The sequence below is a fragment of the Garra rufa genome, chromosome 6 (assembly GCF_049309525.1).
Source record: "Garra rufa chromosome 6, GarRuf1.0, whole genome shotgun sequence".
Classification (NCBI taxonomy): domain Eukaryota; kingdom Metazoa; phylum Chordata; class Actinopteri; order Cypriniformes; family Cyprinidae; genus Garra; species Garra rufa.
The window spans coordinates 2,456,690-2,471,365 of NC_133366.1; the positions used below are offsets into that span (position 1 = coordinate 2,456,690).

The 14,676-nt window shown below is 43.0% G+C and overlaps 1 protein-coding gene across 1 annotated transcript; it reads right to left on the bottom strand.

The window, feature by feature from the left end:
* Nucleotides 1-3,822: 3,822 nt before the first annotated feature.
* cdc37 (cell division cycle 37 homolog (S. cerevisiae)) lies at nucleotides 3,823-9,490 on the bottom strand. Its single transcript, XM_073841665.1, has 8 exons — nucleotides 9,191-9,490; nucleotides 7,694-7,975; nucleotides 7,514-7,619; nucleotides 5,906-6,021; nucleotides 5,644-5,766; nucleotides 5,291-5,473; nucleotides 4,466-4,537; nucleotides 3,823-4,396 (listed from the first exon to the last, which is right to left on the bottom strand). The coding sequence occupies exons 1-8, from the start codon at nucleotides 9,296-9,298 to the stop codon at nucleotides 4,259-4,261; spliced, it is 1,128 nt and encodes a 375-aa protein (XP_073697766.1). The 5' UTR covers nucleotides 9,299-9,490; the 3' UTR covers nucleotides 3,823-4,258.
* Nucleotides 9,491-14,676: the final 5,186 nt, after the last annotated feature.

The following is a 14,676-nucleotide window of genomic DNA, read 5'->3' on the forward strand; positions in this document are numbered from 1 at the left end:
CACACACACACACACACACACACACACACATATATTCATATATATTCACACACACACACACACACACACACACACACACACACAACACACACACACACACACACACACACACACACACACACACACATATATTCATATATATTCACACACACACACACACACACACACATATATTCATATATATTCACTCACACCACACACACACACACACACACACACACACACACATATATTCATATATATTCACTCACCACACACCACACACACACACACACACACATATATTCATATATATTCACACAGACACACACACACACACACACACACACACACACACACACACACACACACACACATATATTCATATATATTCACACACACACACACACACACACACACACACACACACACACACACACACATATATTCATATATATTCACACACACACACACACACACACACACACACACACACACATATATTCATATATATTCACACACACACACACACACACACACACATATATTCATATATATTCACTCACACACACACACACACACACACACATATTCATATATATTCACACACACACACACACACACACACACACACACACACACACACACACACACACACACATATATTCATATATATTCACACACACACACACACACACACACACACACACACACATATATTCATATATATTCACACACACACACACACACACACACACACACACACACACACACACACATATATATTCATATATATTCACTCACACACACACACACACACACACACACACACACACACACACACACACACAAACCTCACACACACACACACACACACACACACACACACACACACACATATATTCATATATATTCACACACACACACACACACACACACACACAACAACACATATATTCATATATATTCACACACACACACACACACACACACACACACACACACACACACACATATATTCATATATATTCACTCACACACACACACACACACACACACACACACACACACAAACTCACACACACACACACACACACATATATTTATATATATTCACACACACACACACACACACACACACACACATATTCATATATATTCACACACACACACACACACACACACACATATATTCATATATATTCACTCACACACACACACACACACACACACACACACACACACACATATATTCATATATATTCACTCACACACACACACACACACACACACACACACACACACACACACACATATATTCATATATATTCACACACACACACACACACACACACACACACACACACACACACACACACACACACACACACATATATTCATATATATTCACACACACACACACACACACACACATATATTCACTCACTCACACACACACACACACACACACACACACACACACACATATATTCATATATATTCACTCAGCAGTAGTAACGGTCGCGTCGGTGCGTCTGCAGCAGGGTCCCAGTGTGGCGGAGATGATGCTTTCTCTGGGAGGACTGGAGGTGTGTGTTCGTCTTCAGAAAGCTCTGGAACAAACACAGACTACTCTACCTGTTTAATAAAGTGGATGTCAATATCGATCTGTGGCTTGTGTGTTTGAATCAGAACGCCGGCTGTTATAAAGGAGCGAGATGACAGATAACGATGCACTAAACAAGAAAAAAACACAAAAGATAAAGGTCTTCTATTGCTTTAAAAGAAACATCTGTGCTGCTCATAAAGACATCCCATAATAAAAATGTATTTATATTGATCTAAACTGTATCTGTAATAGTTCATTAAACTGAAATATTAAAGTCTGCTTAATAATTTATGACATTGTTTCTACTTTCCACATTAGCCTTCAGGTTGTGTCCAATCCAGAGATCGACTTGAAAATGAACAGAATTGGTGAAATGGTTTAGATTGTGCTGTAAAGCAGCTCCAAAAGACAATATTGTTATTTAGCTCAGCGTTATGAAACAACATGAATCTCGCAGAAGGATATAAGATTGAGGCTGTGCTTCGGCTCTGTGCGGATGACTGTGGCTTGTAATGCCGACTTACTCTGAAAATCTAAAAACGATGTGTCGTGTCGTTCATAAGTCATAAGGTTTTGAGTAATTACCAACATTTGTGTTCTTGTGACGTTTGATCTCTGAACCTGTGGATGAAGCGCCACTGAAATATCTCAGGAGTTGTGGTAGTTTAGATGGGAAGGGTGTAAATAGACTAGACGATGAAGACGTTAATTTGGCGACCTGTTAGCGCTCTAATTTACAGTCTGTGCTCGAAAATAAAACCATCACAGCATTACAGCAACCCATGATGAAATGACAGCTAATGATTATACAGCAACATATCGGTTAAATACACGATCTTACCTGCTGAGCAGCGAAGACACCTGGGTCGTCACCTCTACAAAACCATGTTTATTATGGACTCTGACTCTTTCTGATTGAAGACTTTGCTCTGTTAGGAGTTACTTTGTATTTATAAACAGTAATTTACCGTTTTTTCATGGTTAATATTTCTTGTGTTTATAGACATGAGACACAAGGATGAATGACGTATGTATGCAATATCCTACAAAATACAGCAGGGATAGGCCAATGTCCTGCAGAGTTCAGCTCTAACCCTGAAAAAACCTCACCTGTCTATAGCCCTGGTAATTCTGAACACCTTGATTAGCTTGTTCAGGTGTGTTTGATCAGGGTTAGAGCTAAACCATCTCCCTAACTTTACACAAAGCTGTATGGCAGGGTGGCACAAAAGAAGTCTTTCTCATTTGCGGTATGCAAAACACATTTGGAAGAGTCTGATATCTTCTGGCAAACCTTTTTGGGCTGAACTCCAAGTGCTATGTTTGGTGAAAAGCAAACACACCATGCCTACTGTGAAGCGGTGGTGGCAGCATGATGTTGTGGGGTGTTTCTCTTCAGCTGGGACTGGGCCATTGGTCAGGACTAAAGGAAAATGCATGCTGCATTGAAGTACATCAAAATTCTTCAGCCGAAGATGGGCAGGTCATTCACCTTCCAACATGACCATGACTCTAACCCTACCGCCAAACAACAATCAAATGGCTTGAGGATAAGAAGGTGAATGTCCTTGAGTGGCCAAATCAGATCCCTGACTTAAATACAATCGGAAATCTGTGGATGGATTTAAAGAGAGCAGTCCATTTTCCACTCACCTCAGAATTTAACTGAACTTGAGCAATTCTGCGAGGAACAATCAGCAAATATCAAGGTGTGGAAAGCTACTACAGACATATCAAAAAAGACTGATGGCTGTAATTAAAGCATAAGGTGGCTCTATGAAGTATTAAATCAAGGGACTGATGACTTTTCCAACCCTGTTATTCTATTTTTTTATTTTTTATATTTTTTCATTGGTCTGATGTTGTAAGACCAAAATTGTAAATAAAGCTGGAAAATTTATTCGGAATTGGGTTTGATTTCAGGCTGAATGACAAAGTATTTCAAAAAGGGTTATGACGATATATATATATAAAATCACCCTTTATGTATAATAAAACAGAGAATTAATCTTTTTCTTTTTTAAAGACTCCACAAAAATTAGTTTTCACTAAAATCAAACAATAACTAATGAAAAGTAGTTATTTCTATTCCAGCAGCGATGTGGCTTTCCTCCATTGAGGCTTTGGTTCATTTTGAGCAGATTTCAAAAACGGACACATTTCCACCATTATCTTGTCATTCGTTACCGCAGCCGAGGATCAGGAGACACACGCGTGTTATAATCAGACTCAGATTTCCCATCGGCCCACAATTTTATTCTGATACAAACTGAACATACAGCACTAAAAGAGCAGTGAATAATATGAACAAAAAGAGACAAAACCAGGATCCAAGGACTAAATCAGTTCATTATTAGTATTCACCGGGACTGGCTCCGCTATCTATAATACTGCAGATCGTCATTAGTCTGAGAGTAACGGCCAATCAAACCCAAAACACACAATCTAGCGTTAGATGAGCTGGAGGATGGCGTAAGAGAGCAGAAGCGCTGAAAGCGAGTCTACAGCCGACTGCATAAATAACAAACAGCGATAATGAGAGAACGGCCCCCCCTTCAGCGTCCTCCACGCTCTTTGGGCTCGAACTCCCGATCTGCTTTGGCCTGAGGACGGGGTCGGGGGTCGGGGGTCGGGGGTCAGGCTCAGGGGTCAGGGTTGGCAGAGTGACGATCACTGATCTTCTTTCTTCACTTCCTCGTACTGCGGCTCGTCGCCCTCCTCTTTATCTTTGTCTCCCTCCTCGTCCGCTCGTGCGTTGGGGACCCAGAGTCCCGAGTCGATGCAGCGCTTCATGTGGTATTTGGCCTCCTGCAAGAGACGACAGTCATCAGAACAGCGTCAACGCTACCGGAGACGTCACGCGGCGCTCGCACTGACCGTCGGGTCCATTTTGCTGATGGCTTCCTGCAGCATCTGAATGTCTTTCTCATCGAAGCATTTCTGCATTTCCTGCGGGGACAAAGGAAGTGACTTTAACAAAACATCAGATCTACGACAGAAGGAAGCATTAACACGTTTAAAGTTCTTTATTTGAAGGAGTAGTTCACTTTCAGATCACGAATTTACAGATAATGTACTCACCCCCTTGTCATCCAAGATGTTCATGTCTTTCGTTCTTCAGTCGTAAGGAAATGGTGTTTTTTTGAGTAAAACATTTCAGGATTTCTCTCCATTTAGTGGACTTCTATGCTGCTTCAAGTATGAACTTCCAAAATGACTCTAAACGATCCCAGCCGAACAACTGGTTATTTTCTAAAAACATTTACAGCTACATATTTTTTAATCTCAAACACTCGTCTAGCCGAGCTAGACAAGATGAGCATTTGAGCTTAAAAAGTATATGAATTGTAATTTTTTTTAGAAAATAACCCATCATTTCGCTAGATAAGGCCCTTCTTTCCTCGGCTGGAATCGTTTAGAGCTCTCTGAAGCTGCATTTTGGAAGATCAAACTCAGGGCACCATAGAAGTCCACTATATGGAGAGAAATCCTGAAATGTTATTTAAAAAACATAATTTCCTTACGACTGAAGAAAGAACGACATGAACATCTTGGATGACAAGGGGGTAGTTCATAATGTACTCCATTATCTTTACATTTTGGTTCTGAAAGTGAACTACTCCTTTAATGCCATTAAACAAGCCGTTATATCTAGTTATACTGCACATGATGCTGTTCCTGAGACTATGGTGACCGTCTCACCGAAGGCAGCGTCTCGTACACCTCCACCGGATCCAGTCCGCCGGGACCCATGCGCTTCTGCCGCTCCTCCTCCTCGTACTCCTTCATGGCTTTCTCGATGCGGATCTTGGCTCGTCCTCGCACCCGCTCCTTAAAGGACTCCAGCTCGTCGTTAAAGGCGTCCTGGTACTGCTGGTCTGCGGTCTGAACACAGGATATGATCGTGCTATCTGACACAAAGGGCACTTTCTCATCCTAATGCGTCACACACTGAACGCACATGTTTACATGCGTATGACAACAACATCTCTATCGACACACTTTAGAATCGCTGCGATGAATCTCTACACACAGATCACAAGAAACACACACACCTTGATTTTGGCGAAGAACTGGCGAAAGCAGCCGCGCGGATCGACCTTCAGACTCTTGGCCAGCTCCAGGATGAACTGCATGACGATGGTCTGATGGGCCACCTGCTCCATGAGAGCGTGTTTCTGACACACACACACACACACACACACACACACACACACACACACACACACACACACACACACACACACACACACACAGGTCAATTACACAGAACAACACACACCTGAATCAACAGGTAACACCACACACACGCCTTACCTCCTCCACCTCCAGATCGATGCACATGATGACCAGATAATTCGCCGTTTCCTCACAGACCAGGTGAGGATTGTCAGACAGGTACTTCTGAGAGTCGTCCCAGCGCCGCAACATCCCTGCGCACACACACACACACACACACACACACACAGACACACACACACACACAGACACACACACACACACACACAGACACACACACACACACACACACACACACACACACACACAGAGACACACACACACACACACACACACACACACACACACACACACACACACAGACACACACACACACACACACACACACACACACACACACACAGGAGGTCAGACCCATAACATTTACAAATGACTCGCTCTTATAGGATGAAAAAGGTGGATAAAGGAAAGTTTTTTTCAAGTATGGCCCTGTATAACGTCATAAAGGTTTGATTTCTTGAATGGACACTTCTCCAGGAAGAGAGCGCACAAACACACACACCAACCAGGGGTGCGTTTCCCAATAGCAACTACGGTCGCAGGTTCCGTCGTTACCGACATAATTCAACAATTCTGTGTTTCCTGAAACCGTATTTCAAGCGAACATTGGCAAACAGCGTCAGAAACTTATGCGGTGGGACTACAGCTCTCCACCTGTGGTCAGAAGCATAGCTTCTTGTTAATAAGACATATGGACTAAAATAAATTATACTCTTGGGCACAATTAGCGAGCTAGCATGCTGTACAATACATACCTTCCGTTTCTGAAGAGTGCACATGTGCATTAATCCATGAGGGAACCCCAGAGTATGACGAACCCACCACAAATCAAACATCAAGCGTCTCGTTCGGCAGCAGCTGCACAGGACTTGCTCGAGGAGGATTTGTTATTTTGCTTTTAGACCACAAAATCAACAACGTCACCAAAGAAGTGTGATTTTGGTTGTGAGGGGAAGATAACCTTGTTCAGCTTTCCAAAAGCTGTGTGAAAATGCAGGCCAATATAGTTTTCGGCCACATATTTATGTCGATGTCACAGCTTGCAGACGATCAGATTTCACCGATCACGTGAAGTGGCCGAAAGGCATGCTTTTGCGAGCGCCGTGGGTGTATACGAGCACAACAAAAATGACACAAATACTGAGGAATGTAGAATGTAAAAAGTAAGGCTGCTTCTTAAACTAGAGAAGATTAGCAGGTTGGTCTTCTTGACAAAAAACATGCAAGCACTGTCACCGACAGCCAGTTTAGTTTTACTTTTGCTTTGATTTTGAAAAGCCTGTTGACTTTGTTGCTTACCTCACTTTTTTATTCATTTAATTCAGTTTGCTAAACTTCCATAATTTATTCATCAATATATAATACAACATGTGGTGTAAGCCAGGACTTGTCTAATTAGTTTTTGTTAATAAAGATATACTTAGGCTATTTTGTCATTGTACTGTTGTTTTGTCGATTATCTTTTATTGTCAAACGTGACCCCAAGATCGCAAATTCGTGAATGTGAAGACGGGCAACAAAGCGGTGCGGAACAAACTAAAGCCGACCGTCGACGTGGCGTGACCCGCGCTGAACTATTACTCTATTACCGTGCTCTATTAATTATCACGCCGAACCGCAGCTCACCGAAGTGTTTGATCTGTTTCTCGTATTTCTCCACGAAGGTTTTGTGTTTCTCCTCCTTCTCCTCCTCCGTCTCCTCCTTGTTCTCCGGCTTGATGTTGACGACGCTCTGAAAGACAAACAGGAGAGCGTCAGTCGCGTGTGTCTCCTGAACACCAGCGTGTCTCCGTCTGCGTGACGCACCTTACTGAAGCCCTCTTTGCTGAGCGTGTCCACGTTCCAGGGCATCTTCTTTTCCTCGCTGCGATGCTGCTCCAACTTCTTCTCCCACGATCTCTCCTCCTTCTTCAGCTGCTTCTCCTCCTCCTGGGCTTTGGCCAGATCGGCTTTGGTCTCCGGCGCGGACGCCGAGACGAGCTCCCGAACCCGCCGCTGCGCCTCCGCCAGCTTCCTCCGGATCTCCGCCAGGCCCTTCTCCATCTCCTCACCCTTCTTCATGAACGCCTCCATCCGATCCACCCGCGCCTGAGACCAGAGAGACACGCGTGTGAGATCGGCTAGTGTTCGACAGCAATCACACACACATCTGTAACTCCAGCTGTTATTAAAGTCTGAAAATCAAATCTGATTCAGTAGTTTTGTGTTCCTGATCACTAAACCAGCACACACACCCCAGAGAAAGACTAGCAGAACTAACTAAACCGTGTTGATGTGAGGCTGATTTCTTGAACAACGTGTGTGTGTGTGTGTGTGTGTGTGTGTGTGTGTGTGTAAGTGTGTGTGTGTGTAAGTGTGTGTGTAAGTGTGTGTGTGTGTAAGTGTGTGTGTGTGTGTGCGTGTGTGTGTGTGTGTGTGTGTGTGTGTGTGTGTGTGTATGTATTTGTCTTTGTGTGTGTGAGATCAGCTGCTGTTTGCACAACGTCTGTTAAACTTTCTCCAGCTTGTTTGGTAAAAGCCAAATGTGAATAAATGAAAATAAAAGACTGGAAACAAACAGCCGTGATATTAAAACACTAATGACGCGATGAGTGTTTTCCGTGTTTCATCTCAGTGTGCAGTCGTTACAGTTCGTTCTGTGCTGCAGTGCTTCAAGAACTCAATCTGAAAAAAGTCAGATTCTGTCACATTCTGTTTCATTACAGCTGAACACACACACACACACACACACACACACAAACACACACACAAACACACACACACACACACACACACACACACACACACACACACACACACACACACACACACACACACACACACACGTGTAACAGTGTTTATTACATCTATCTGTATTATATGTGACCCTGGAGCACAAAATCAGTCTTTAGTAGCACAGGTAAATTTGCAGCAGTAGCCAAAAATACATTGAGTATGGGTGAAAATGATCTATTTTTCTTTAATGGCAAAAATCATTAGGATATTAAGTAAAGAACATGCTCCGTGAAGACATTTTATAAATTTCCTACTGTAAATATATCAAAACTTAATTTTTATTAGTAATATGCATTGCTAAGAACTTCATTTGGACAACTTTAAAGGTGAATTTCTCAATATTTTGATTTTTTATATCCTCAGATATTTTAATAGTTGTATCTCGGCCAAATATCGTCCTATCCTAACAAACCACACATCGATGGAAAGCTTGATGTATAAATCTCAATTTAAAAACTGCCCCTTATGACTGTTTTGTGGTCTAGGGTCACATATGATCGTGCAGACATTATTGGTGTGTTTGTGTACCTGGTGTCTCCAGCGGAACAGACTCGGGGTGTCGATGTTTGGATGTGTATCGTCTTCATCATCGGACACCTCGATATGGTCCCACACGCTGTAATCGATGGTCGTCATGTCGGACAGTCAATAATCGATGATTCTGTCAGTTAAGTTACGCGTCTGACTCCGTTATAAAGCCGCGTATAATCGCTCGATTTCGTTGTTATTACTAATAATAAGACTTCTTATTGTTATATTCCTGTGTGTTTGCGTCTCGAGCACCCGCCGCTCTTTCTGGAACTCTCCTTCACTTCCGCTTACAGTGACGTCATCAGCGAGCGCCGCGTATCAGCGGGACGTCACTGTCTGGAGCCGAACTCTCCCCTGTCCTATTCATTATTATTATTATAATCATTATTAATAATCACTCTAAGTCACTGAATGGCGTTCGTCGACTTTTCAGGTATAAAATCTGCTCTGCTGCAGCACTCAAGACTCAAACAGCTTTATTGGCGGTGAAAGGATCCTTACATTGCCAAAATGTTAATAACACTAAACTTACAAATATACATGCAAACATGTACACATATACACAAAAAAGAAATAAGAGATTTGTAAATATAACATGGAACACAGTATTTGGCAACAGAAATGTGTGGGTGTTTTTTTTTTTTTTTTTGTAAATCCTATAAAGGTGTCTATGCATATAGTGTGAAGGTGGTTCTAATGTTGGTTGTCCCGCTGGATGCTCTTCTGTCAGGACAGGATCTCACATACCTGGCGCCAGGTTTGAGCTCCAGCAGGTTTGGGAGTTTGTCCAGATTTGGTTTCTGATGGAAGTCTTTGTGCCTGGTTGTGAAATAGAGCTAGAATATGCCCCCAATATGTGTGTAATTATGGCAGACTGATAGAAAGTTCAGTTCTGCTTCCTTGTCCTTGTCTGTGCAGTTGGAGCCTTTCTTCTTTTGGCAGCCAGGTCTGTCTGTGTCTAGTCTACCTGTCTGTGTCTAGTCTACCTGTGTCTAGTCTACCTCTGTGTCTAGTCTACCTATCTGTGTCTAGTCTACCTCTGTGTCTAGTCTACCTCTGTGTCTAGTCTACCTCTGTGTCTAGTCTACCTCTGTGTCTAGTCTACCTCTGTGTCTAGTCTACCTATCTGTGTCTAGTCTACCTCTGTGTCTAGTCTACCTCTGTGTCTAGTCTACCTCTGTGTCTAGTCTACCTGTCTGTGTCTAGTCTACCTCTGTGTCTAGTCTACCTCTGTGTCTAGTCTACCTGTCTGTGTCTAGTCTACCTGTCTGTGTCTAGTCTATCTGTGTCTAGTCTATCTGTGTCTAGTCTATCTGTGTGTCTAGTCTACCTCTGTGTCTAGTCTACCTGTCTGTGTCTAGTCTACCTGTCTGTGTCTAGTCTACCTATCTGTGTCTAGTCTACCTGTGTGTCTAGTCTACCTCTGTGTCTAGTCTACCTGTCTGTGTCTAGTCTATCTGTGTCTAGTCTATCTGTGTGTCTAGTCTATCTGTGTCTAGTCTATCTGTGTCTAGTCTATCTGTGTGTCTAGTCTACCTGTCTGTGTCTAGTCTATCTGTCTGTGTCTAGTCTACCTGTCTGTGTCTAGTCTACCTGTGTGTCTAGTCTACCTGTCTGTGTCTAGTCTATCTGTCTGTGTCTAGTCTACCTGTCTGTGTCTAGTCTATCTGTGTGTCTAGTCTATCTGTCTGTGTCTAGTCTACCTGTCTGTGTCTAGTCTACCTGTCTGTGTCTAGTCTACCTGTCTGTGTCTAGTCTACCTATCTGTGTCTAGTCTACCTGTGTGTCTAGTCTACCTCTGTGTCTAGTCTACCTGTCTGTGTCTAGTCTATCTGTCTGTGTCTAGTCTACCTGTCTGTGTCTAGTCTACCTGTGTGTCTAGTCTACCTCTGTGTCTAGTCTATCTGTCTGTGTCTAGTCTACCTGTGTGTCTAGTCTACCTGTCTGTGTCTAGTCTACCTGTGTGTCTAGTCTACCTGTCTGTGTCTAGTCTATCTGTCTGTGTCTAGTCTACCTCTGTGTCTAGTCTACCTGTCTGTGTCTAGTCTACCTCTGTGTCTAGTCTACCTATCTGTGTCTAGTCTACCTGTCTGTGTCTAGTCTATCTGTCTGTGTCTAGTCTACCTCTGTGTCTAGTCTATCTGTCTGTGTCTAGTCTACCTGTCTGTGTCTAGTCTACCTATCTGTGTCTAGTCTACCTGTGTGTCTAGTCTACCTCTGTGTCTAGTCTATCTGTCTGTGTCTAGTCTGCCTGTCTGTGTCTAGTCTATCTGTCTGTGTCTAGTCTACCTGTCTGTGTCTAGTCTACCTATCTGTGTCTAGTCTACCTGTGTGTCTAGTCTACCTCTGTGTCTAGTCTACCTCTGTGTCTAGTCTACCTGTCTGTGTCTAGTCTACCTGTCTGTGTCTAGTCTACCTGTCTGTGTCTAGTCTACCTCTGTGTCTAGTCTACCTATCTGTGTCTAGTCTACCTGTCTGTGTCTAGTCTATCTGTCTGTGTCTAGTCTACCTCTGTGTCTAGTCTACCTGTCTGTGTCTAGTCTACCTGTCTGTGTCTAGTCTACATCTGTGTCTAGTCTACCTGTCTGTGTCTAGTCTACCTGTCTGTGTCTAGTCTACCTGTCTGTGTCTAGTCTACCTCTGTGTCTAGTCTACCTGTCTGTGTCTAGTCTACCTGTCTGTGTCTAGTCTACCTCTGTGTCTAGTCTACCTATCTGTGTCTAGTCTACCTGTCTGTGTCTAGTCTACCTGTCTGTGTCTAGTCTACCTGTCTGTGTCTAGTCTACCTCTGTGTCTAGTCTACCTGTCTGTGTCTAGTCTATCTGTCTGTGTCTAGTCTACCTGTCTGTGTCTAGTCTACCTATCTGTGTCTAGTCTACCTGTGTGTGTCTAGTCTATCTGTCTGTGTCTAGTCTACCTGTCTGTGTCTAGTCTACCTATCTGTGTCTAGTCTACCTGTGTGTCTAGTCTACCTCTGTGTCTAGTCTACCTGTGTGTCTAGTCTACCTCTGTGTCTAGTCTACCTCTGTGTCTAGTCTACCTGTCTGTGTCTAGTCTACCTGTCTGTGTCTAGTCTATCTGTCTGTGTCTAGTCTACCTGTCTGTGTCTAGTCTACCTATCTGTGTCTAGTCTACCTCTGTGTCTAGTCTACCTGTCTGTGTCTAGTCTACCTGTCTGTGTCTAGTCTACCTCTGTGTCTAGTCTACCTATCTGTGTCTAGTCTACCTGTCTGTGTCTAGTCTACCTGTCTGTGTCTAGTCTATCTGTCTGTGTCTAGTCTACCTCTGTGTCTAGTCTACCTATCTGTGTCTAGTCTACCTCTGTGTCTAGTCTACCTGTCTGTGTCTAGTCTACCTATCTGTGTCTAGTCTACCTCTGTGTCTAGTCTACCTGTCTGTGTCTAGTCTACCTCTGTGTCTAGTCTACCTCTGTGTCTAGTCTACCTCTGTGTCTAGTCTACCTATCTGTGTCTAGTCTACCTCTGTGTCTAGTCTACCTGTCTGTGTCTAGTCTACCTGTCTGTGTCTAGTCTACCTGTGTGTGTCTAGTCTATCTGTCTGTGTCTAGTCTACCTGTCTGTGTCTAGTCTACCTATCTGTGTCTAGTCTACCTGTGTGTCTAGTCTACCTCTGTGTCTAGTCTACCTGTGTGTCTAGTCTACCTCTGTGTCTAGTCTACCTCTGTGTCTAGTCTACCTGTCTGTGTCTAGTCTACCTGTCTGTGTCTAGTCTATCTGTCTGTGTCTAGTCTACCTGTCTGTGTCTAGTCTACCTATCTGTGTCTAGTCTACCTCTGTGTCTAGTCTACCTGTCTGTGTCTAGTCTACCTGTCTGTGTCTAGTCTACCTCTGTGTCTAGTCTACCTATCTGTGTCTAGTCTACCTGTCTGTGTCTAGTCTACCTGTCTGTGTCTAGTCTATCTGTCTGTGTCTAGTCTACCTCTGTGTCTAGTCTACCTATCTGTGTCTAGTCTACCTCTGTGTCTAGTATATCTGTCTGTGTCTAGTCTACCTCTTATTCTATCTCTCTTACCTTAAATATTCTGCTTTTCTACTGCTAGGTTTGTACTTCACTGTTGTGCTGGAAAGAAGTAGTGAGGAATTTATCTAATAGGGCTTGAGTTTTTACTAATTATACTTAGATATTTATTTGTAGATATTTAGATGTTTTGTGTCCATCTATATGTGTTTCTAAGGGAGCGGAGCTGGGTTTGTTTAGATGCTTCTTGGTTAGACAAAGCTCTGTTTAAGTAGAGGGTTTAGGGATGTGTGTCTCCATAACTGAGGCCTGAAATTTCTGAGTTGAAGTCTAGGTTTCTGCTTTTGAGGACAAAGCTAGATGACCTCAGGCCTTGAATCTTCCAACATGATATAGTAAATGCTTTGTTATCCATGCTGATGAGTATTGCCCTGTGACAGTAGGTGTGAGCAGATGATCATCTGATAGATGTCTCTTAGCTCTGTTGCTGTGGCTTGCATTGATGCTGCTGTGGATGTTCTGCTCACTGTCTGTGGCTGGGTTAGGTTAGGGTTAGATGTGCTGAATGGATAGGGTTAGGGTTAGGGGTTAGATGTGCTGAATGGTTAGGGATAGGGTTAGATGTGCTGAATGGATGCTCAGTTGCTGGCTGGGATGGTCTCTGCTAGTGATGGGAGAAATGAACCTTTTCCGCGGGAGCAATCTCAATAAATAGATGTGATGCACAGGTTCACAGAGATAGCCCTCCAATGGCAAACCATTGACGTTTCAAAACAGTTGACGTAACAAAGCCTGACTTTGGCTATTTGATACACGCTACGAACCACTGTTTTGAAACAAATGATTAACAGAAGTTTCAAAGCTTCATGAAGCAGTGCTTCAAAAGTGCCCTTGACTAGCATTTGCATTATCTTCTTCATCAGCTCTAATTGAACACTAGTGCAGGTGTTCAGGATCACAGACGCAGGTGTGTTGGTCGGAGCAGAACCTGCTTGGAGGATCAAAACTAACCCCTATCAAAACCAGATATATATAGGGCAGAAAGGGTTGTGTGGTTGAGTTTGAGTTGTAGAAAGAGTTTATTAAAAACAAGAGTTTATTTATTTATTTGAAAATAAACCCAGAACTGTATACGATTGTGCTGAACTATAGGTCTGTCCTCCCAGACTTAACAATTATAAGACTATAAAATATGAGAAACTATAAAGTAAGATCTTTATGGCTAAAAGAAAATATCTAACACGTTAATATGTTTATTGGAATCATTTCTATAATATTTATATAAACCGGACTTAACCTCAGTTCAATAAAAGCGTAATTGTCTGAGAGCCAGCAGATGGCGCTCTGGATCATGAGAGTCTCTGCGGATCTACTGAGGAACCGCAGCCTGATGATCCTCCAAACCAGTTCTGCTCAAACACACCTGCGTCTGTGATCCTGAACACCTGGACTAGCTGCCGAAGGTGTGTTTCATTAGAGCTGGACCATCTGAAGCTCCTGTGGGT